Source organism: Parambassis ranga, chromosome 4 (assembly GCF_900634625.1).
Source record: "Parambassis ranga chromosome 4, fParRan2.1, whole genome shotgun sequence".
Lineage (NCBI taxonomy): Eukaryota > Metazoa > Chordata > Actinopteri > Ambassidae > Parambassis > Parambassis ranga.
Window position 1 is genome coordinate 13583856 of NC_041025.1, and position 8529 is coordinate 13592384.

Consider the following 8529-nt stretch of genomic DNA (forward strand, 5'->3'; position numbering starts at 1 on the left):
GTGCAGTCAAAAAAAGTGTGTTTATAATGTAAGTCTATGGGACAAAATGGGAGAAAAAATGAAAATCCAGTGCTGTCCACATTCACCTTTTCTATTAAAAATGAGCCATTTTGTGTTTTTTCCCATTTTCAGCACCACCCCTTATAAAATTGGTGATTAAAGGGTTAAAATCCTGGGGGAAAATGTTTTTTTTCACTACTGTTGATTAGAACTGAAGTTAATTAAAAGGTCTATGCAAAAAAATTTCAAAAAAATATTTATCTGATATATTTTTAAAACTGTTAAAGTTAGGGGACATTTTTGTCCCGAACAACACATAAGGGTAGTGTTTGCGAACAGTCCATGAGGGTTAAGCTATTATATTCAAAATATCAATTTTCATAGATTTCACACAACTGATGATTATTTCATAATTTCACTTCTCATCACAGTCAGGTGTGAAACCAGCGGTGTGAGGGACTGTAGCTGCAGTCTGAATGGAAACTGAACCCATACATTGTAATGAAACCATATGAAAATCTCAAATACAAAGTATATATTGAGAAACGTAACCTTTTAAACTTTAAATAGACGTGCAATTAAAGGCGATTTGTTTTTCGAATAATGAAAACACAAATCAACAAAAAGTCAGAACTGATAAGTTGTGATCAGGAAACAATTTATTACCTAATATTATAAATAAAATTGGAGCTTATTGTCTTCCTTCCATTTCAGCCATCAAAACAGAGTAGAAAGTTCTCTGTATCTTGGCAATAAATCAAAATGCAGTTAAGAGTGAAGTTCATGTGGAGCTAACACAAAAAAGACAATCATAATTCCTTCATTTTGTTTTTTTTTTATTAACACATATATTAACATGTCCACTTATAGGACTAGGTAGCAAATAGGTTCTCTTCTGCATTCAACTGAACACAAAAGGCTAATATCTGTACATTCACTAAGGCTCTGTCTTTAGGGAAAACAGGTTTCCATAAGGCAAACAATATCTAAAGGAATGCTATTAAGTACTTTATCCAGCATGTCAATTTATTCTTCAGATCGTCCTGATGGTACAAAGATGCAACACAACGTGCTCCACCATTGCAATTCATATTTTACATACTTTCTACATACAGAGTAAAGGGAAAAGGCGTGTTTAAAAAATAAAATGAATGCACAATGATTGTGGCATTTTGGAGATTCTTTGTATCAACAGAGAAAGTCTTGAGTGCCACTGCTGTATCATGGTTTCTAAACCACAAAATCTGACAAAATGTAGTAATTATGTGAATAAATACCCTATCCTTTTCTTTCATTACCACCAAACTACCGCTATACATGCCAATGTCATTTCACTTTAACAGATAAGAAAAATATTCAGTTTTTTCAAATGACTTGTCAGTAGTCCCTCTGTTAAAAGTTACTGTGAGGCAGGCATGCAACAAGGGAACAGTAGTTCTAAAAGAGGCACTGATGAATGTTTTCCATGGAGCTAACAGCTGATCATTGTTGATATAACCCATAAGGAGGATGGCTACTTAATTTCAGCTTTAACTGCTAAAATATCTTCAAGTGTAATAGAAGCCACATCAGTATGTATCTATTGGCTGGTCCACTGAAAACAAGACTGATTTGATCACAGTTCTTTAGACATACATTTTAAGTTAAAAAAAATACTGCACTGTGGACTAAACACAAGAATACAGGAAATCCAGTAAACTTGAGGCATGAATAAAATGTATGGTATGTTCTTTTATATGGCAGGTAATGGAGTTGCTTTTCTGCCTGCCTCACAAATGCAACCAGTATAGTAATTAAAACACTAACGACTAAAGAATCAGAAAATGCATAGCCTTATCCCTTCATGCCATCCCCACACAATGTTCATAAAACTATAAAAAACACTGATTACAGCTCCTGTGCTCATACACACCCCTTAACAGGCAGCACATGTATTCCACTTTCACCTACAGGTACAAAACAGCAGCTTACAGCCTTCACACATCCAGCGTTACTCTTCTGTACAGTGAAGGCAAGGTACAAACAATTCAGAACCCTGACTACAGTTTCAGTCCAGACAGACATATGGCAGTATATTCAGTCTGCTCTCATCTCCATGCGGGTCTAACGAGATGCACTCTGTCCAGTCATACCAACAACCCTTTGTGTCATAGCAACCATTAACCCCAGGCCAGTGTTGTGTGTGTAGCCTGCTCAGGTCTTTGTTGCTGATGTCCCTGCTAACCCCCGGTAACTCACTGGGTGGGACCTCCGAAGCCAACATGTGTGTTTTCTTGGCATCTTTACTCCCGTGTTCCTCTTTTATCAGGAGATCCGTCACGAAAAAACGTGCACCCGGGGTGTGGGCACCTGATGATGTCAGCATGTTGCTTTGCTGGCTAAGGTATGACTGGATGATCTTGATCCTTGACAGCTCTTTCCAGTCCGTCTGCTGGAAGGGACTGGGAGGAACAGGAACATTCTGCCTCTGCTGTTCTGACCACTGAGGTTCAGCTCTCTGACCGAGTCTATCTTCTCCTTCCTGCAAAGAATCCTTATCAAAGGAGGATTTGATTTGTCCTGTTACGGGATTAAATGTCAGTCTCCTCTCTTTTAACCTGACCGGTTTTATGGTGTCTTCTACAGTCTGTGCATCTAATTTTACCACATAATCCTTAGGTCTGTATTTTTGTCTTTTCTTTTTCTTTGTATTAATACCTGGACCCTCATCTTCCAAACTGGCTGTGTCACTGCAGCGGGAGGCAGTTGAGTTGTGAAGAGAAGCATTGGTAGGCTTCTTTTGAAAGTCCAAATCTGCGGGCTTTGCACTGTCAGTGTGAAAACCTTGACCGCAAACACTGAAAGGCTGAGGATAAGGCCTCAGCTCAGAGGGGTCCACGGACCCAGGCCTCACACTAGGGCTAGAAATACTCTGTGCTTGGGGTACAGTTTGTTTGACAACAACTTCCTGCTTTGGAGTCTGGGGACTGAGCAAAGAACAGCGTGGGCTTTTTGGTCGATAGTGCCCCCCAGAGGCAGCTTGCTCCTGTCTGGCTTGCTGCTGCAGAACTGATGCTTTAAGCAGAGAGGAAGTGCTAGGAGGCTTGCTGTATGCCAGGACACTTGGATGAGGTTTTACAGCATTGACAGGGATTTTATTAAGCCTGTCACTGTCCAAAGGCTCAGGAATCTCCTTGTCTAAAGGCTGATGTGCACTAGTGTCTGTCAAAATGTCAGAGCTACTACCGGTTCCATTGGTTAGCAGCTGTTTTGAGTTTTGTATTTTATCATTAAGAGTTGTTTTGGATATCTTGGCTGGTAAAAGCTGTCCTTCCTTCTGGTTGCCCTTGCGTTTTCTGATGCTCTGTTTTTCCAGTTTTGGGGAGTAGTTGTTGAAGTCATTTCTGTTCTTCAACTCTGGACCAGTTTTACCTGATGGTGGGGTGACAGCTGGAGTGGAGATGCAGGGATGAGCACCACCATTGGAAGACCATGATGCACCAGCATGTCCTTTGGACAATATCTCACCCTTCCCTGGTTCAATAAGCTTTTGCCAGTTTCGCAGGAGCTTCTTGGCTCTTTTTGCAAGGTCCTCATTTTTGGTTTTCTTCCGCACATCATTGATAAGCTTGCCAAGACGGGTTTCCTTTAAAAAGAGACGAGGCAGATGTTTAACAGCAGCTGCAAGCTGACTGCTAGTCAGATTACAGTCACACTGTGTTTTGCACATTTTTAAAACCTACCTCCAGTGCTTCTTTGGTGATAGGATATTTTTCCAAAAACGAAATCACCTCCACAACTACCACCATGTTGCATATCTGCTGAAAAAACACAGAGGTTTATATATGTGTCAGTTTGTCAGCAATCAAAGAACAATGTACCAAGATGAATTCATTATTATTAGCAAATGCCCCCCTCAAAGTGTTCTAGAGTGAAAAGAGAGAGGCCATTATATGGTCGAAACATAATTTGAATAGACTTTCAAATGTGCACCTGTATCTTTAGAGATGATGCACATAAAAGTAGTTTCAGGCTCAGTATGACAAATTAAGATGGTATGCAAATATACCATTTTATCCCACTAACTAACTAGAATGTACTGTATGAAGGTGTCTGCTGACATAGACATAGTCCTAATAGTACTAATAATCAATTAATGAATTGCCTAATCATTCCTGCACTTTTTAAAATGTAATATGGTAAAGAATGTCAGTGGTATTGCCACCTCCTAAATCTACCCATGTGATTCAAATTACACAGATAACATGTAGAAATAAAGACAGTAAGTTGTGTACTTGAACCTTCATTATTTTATTATCATATAAGACTTTGAAGTTTAGTAAAGCAAGCTTATCATACTGTACTTGTCAATATTTTGTATAGTGGCTTGGCTTCCAATGGTGTAATTCACCATGATAATGTCATCACCCCACTTTGGTTGAGGCACAGTTTTGTAATGTACATGCAGCATGAGTCTGCTTAAAGCTGACACAGTTCAATGCCTTGCCACTATAGGATACCACTCTTCAGCCTTCCACTTCCTACCTGGTGACTCAGTTTAGCATGTCCTAAGTCTTGGTGCTTTATTGTACACAGATAAGCTAACATAAACATTAGCCAACAGCACGCACTTAGTCGGTCTTAGATTTCACCTGTTATAAGTTACTTTTGCTAAACTGCAATTGTTAGCCAGCTAATTAGCAAGCAAATAATGCTAGCCCTAACCCTTATGTGGTGACTCGAGGCCGAAACCCCCATTTCCTCTCTGCCTTTCTCTGCATAGTTCGTTTTCTGTCAGACTAGCGGGCATACTCACATTGCTCTGGCCATCGATGGCCTGTAGCAGCCGGTCTCTCATCACCTGCGGAGTGGCTGTAGCCGCTGTCATCGCCTGGCGGTGTCGCGGGTCAGGACGGACTCAGACAGCAGAATCCCCCAAAGAGGTGGCGGTTTGAAACCTGCCGACACTCACAGGCCCGAAAGAAGAGCTTCTCTGGGAGCAAGCATCATGTTATATGATGCTTTTCAGCTCTGTTTTCAGTCGCCGTCGTCAAGCATTTAACAAGACGGACGACGATAACAGCGACTCCTCTCCGGGGATCGGCTACCTCTCTCGGCTGGTAGCCTCCTCCTCCTCCTCCTCCTCAGTCTTTTCATTAGGCTTTTTGTGAGGCGCTCGCGCAGAGCATGATGGTAGATTTTTACGTAACCGGCGTCAATTTCCGTGTTGTTCACAAGGTGGGAATAACAAAAAGATTCAAATGTCCTTTCTAATTTATCATTTACACGAAGTTTTGTTTGCTGATTTAGATTTGTTTCATCTTTCTGTTATTTTGATTTACACATACTGACGAAACGAGTACAATGAAAACACACTGGTCTGATTTGCACAAACACTGCTTAGCTTGCTAAAAGCTTTCCAGGTGCCTAGATACGGTTGCTAAACTATGATTAGCTGGTGACTATGACAGTCAGAGTGGGCGTGGCAATTTTTTAACGTCATCAGATTAAAGGCATTTCTTTATGATGTCATAAAGATGTCATATGTTGATAGCAACTGGACTGTTTTTTCCATTTAGTGACACTTATCCAAAGGATTACCAAGAAAAGCGGACTATAAAGGATTTTAAGAAAAGCAAAGAAGAATTGTTTGCAATGGCTTGTAGCAATATTGAAAACACTTTCAATGCGACGGTAGAAGAAATTCTGCCCATTATGAAAGATGTTTTCAGCAGGTTTTCTACATCACAGTGGAGCATGCTAGCATCGGGAACCTACGACAGGGACACACGGGCTTTCCTGACTGACATGATCGTTGAGATTGTGCAGACTATTTCTGCAAATGCTGCAAGAAACATTTTAACGCTTGCTTACGCTTGCTTACACCCTGAAACCATTGCGGACATAAACATATCTGTACGCGACGCCATCTCTGCCAGCTTTGCATCTGCTTTGGATGTTCCTCAGGAGAACTTTGAAAGTGCAGAACAGTTAGGAGAACTGATGGAGGAGGAAGTTTCAAAGAAAGTGAAATATGTTCTATCTATTGTCATTGAATGCCCTGTGCTGCCATTAGAGCCTGCTATTTATGTCAACGGCTCAATGTCTTGCCCCAACTCTATTACACGCATGCTGCACCATACTGCTGGATGTCTGAAAAGATATTTAGGTTACTTGAAAACCAAGTGCATGGAATGTTGGTCTAAGAAGTTCTCCTCTGCATCCGCAAATACAGACACTGTCTCAGCAACAGGAGTGGTCACAGACGAACCAGAGATATCAGGCAGCAGCAGATCAAAATCTGCCTCTCCTTTACGTTTCAGTGATGACGAAGAGTGCACACACTCACTCAGACCTGAAATCCCAAGAAGAGTGCTCTCCGACCCTCATATGATAACAGCTGTTAGTGAGATTCTAATGCAAAATGTCAGAAAATCACCAGACATTGAGGAAGAGCTTGATACCACACCTGTATTATCTTCAGATATTCAGGATGTAGCAGCTGATATTGTCGATGCCATGATTAACAATGTGCATTATTCGGACTCAGATGATTCAGAATCAGCTGACAATACAACACCACTCAGAACTCCCTGTGATATGACAGAAGTAGTTTACAAGGTAGAACACTTTCTAGATTCACAGATGACCCAGAGAGATGACACACAAACTGCACCCCCACCCCAGAGAATGGACCAGTTTTTAAAGTTTGCCCAACAAAACTTTGATAAAATGAAAGAGCATCTGAAGAAAGCTGTTCAGACAGATTTCCCGCAGTTTTTGGTGAACATCAGGGAACGGACTCAGACACAAAATCAAGAGGACACTTCCGCAGACATGTTACCTGGATATGTCCCAGAGGCTTCTGTGTCAGTTAGAAGTCCGGGATTTCCTAAAACGGGCAATCAGAGTGGCACACTGCCCTGGATCAATGTAATGAAAACTCACTTTTCCTGTGACTTTGAGAGCATTATGCCCAAGATCAACGATCTGCTTCATAAATTAGAGCTGGTCAAACAAGAGGACAAGTACAGGAATGAAGTCAGGCAGTTTGCAAATGAACTGACGGATACGATGTATAATCACATCATGACTAGCAGGACATATGAAGTTCCTGTTACCCCACTGACAAAGTGTGTTTCTGACACTGTCATATCTCAGAAGAGAAAACTGAACGGCCCTTCTCAGCAGCACTTGTCTCCTGAAGTTCTGTATGCCATGGCAGAGGATGCAGTGGGAAAGTTCTTGCAGCAGATTGTAATCTGGAAGGAGAAAGTACCAAGGGACATCTCATATTACAGGGATGATATGTCTAATGTACTGGCAGGAATTAAAAACTTGTTTGACAAAATAATGACCGGCCCAGAACAGAATGATTCCCCCGTGCCTTCTGAAAGAGAAGATGACGACAGCCAGTCAGATGATTCAGGTTTTGAATTAACAGTGCGGAAAATTGATCACGTTGATTCTCTTCTCCTCTCTTCTCTGATTGTGGATGACCACATACCGGACACATCTTCTGAACAAGACCATCAAGCTCAACCAGCCCCCAACAATGATGACCACATGTCATCTTTTGAAACAGATGATCAAGCTCAACCAGCCCCCAACAATGATGACCACATATCGGCGGGCACATCGTTTGAAACAGACAATAAAACAGACAGTGAAGTGCTTCAGCTTGGCCAGCAGGCACAAGCAGCAACATCTTTAACTCAGAGCTCAACCTACAACCTTGTCACTGCTGTGATAATAAGGATCTACAAGAAAGCTTTCCAGAAATACAAGGGATGTCTGCCAACTAAAGTGATCAATAGCATGATCAAAAGTCTGTCAGACAAGGTGATGGAACATGTCATTTTCACAGATACATTGGACATCGACACCATTAAACGACTTGCAAAAGCAATCGTTAAAGATCTCCAGAGAGAGTTTGGCTCTCCTGAAACGCTGCTTTTATATGCACTGGCCTCAAACCCAGGTTTTGGTGAAGCCATTGTGTTGTATGTGAAACTCCATCTAGACCTCACATCTCAAACACCCACAAAAACAAGACGTGCATCAAGTCTTACAAGCAGGTTCCTGAGAAGTGCTCAATGCTGGATTAAGGACCTGAAAATGTGATCCCGAATGCAAACAAACTTTCACACCATCTTTCTCTCTAAACTTGAAAACAAGTCAGATGATGATAGAGGGGAGGTGAAACAACCAACCACCTAATAATAGTATTAATATTATGTGGTTGTCAACAAACTGAAATTAGTATTAACAAACTGACATCCAATTAATGTCACTTTGCTTGAACTAATTAATCAACTATATTGTTTTTAAAAAATATTTAAAAAACAATATGTAATACGATACTTTAAAATGCCCCAAGTGGAGGAGTTTGTGTATCTCGGGGTCTCGTTCAGCAGTGAGGGAAAAATGGAGCAGGAGATTGACAGGCGGATTGGTGCAGCCTCCGTAGTAATCCGGTCACTGTACCAGTCTGTCGTGGTGAAGAAGGATTTACTGGTCAATCTACGTTCCTACCCTCACCTATGGACA

General features: G+C 41.2%; 1 protein-coding gene across 2 annotated transcripts; it reads right to left on the minus strand.

Annotated features, from left to right (window-relative positions):
* Positions 1-932: 932 nt before the first annotated feature.
* On the minus strand, positions 933-5148 carry LOC114435165 (mediator of RNA polymerase II transcription subunit 26). Of its 2 annotated transcripts, none has more exons than XM_028404771.1 (3): positions 4796-5148; positions 3723-3797; positions 933-3625 (listed from the first exon to the last, which is right to left on the minus strand). In XM_028404771.1, the coding sequence occupies exons 1-3, from the start codon at positions 4865-4867 to the stop codon at positions 2048-2050; spliced, it is 1725 nt and encodes a 574-aa protein (XP_028260572.1). In that variant the 5' UTR covers positions 4868-5148; the 3' UTR covers positions 933-2047. The 2 variants fall into 2 exon arrangements, with proteins under 2 accessions (XP_028260572.1, XP_028260571.1); XM_028404770.1 differs by having other exon boundaries at positions 3723-3800.
* Between the last annotated feature and the right edge of the window lie 3381 nt (positions 5149-8529).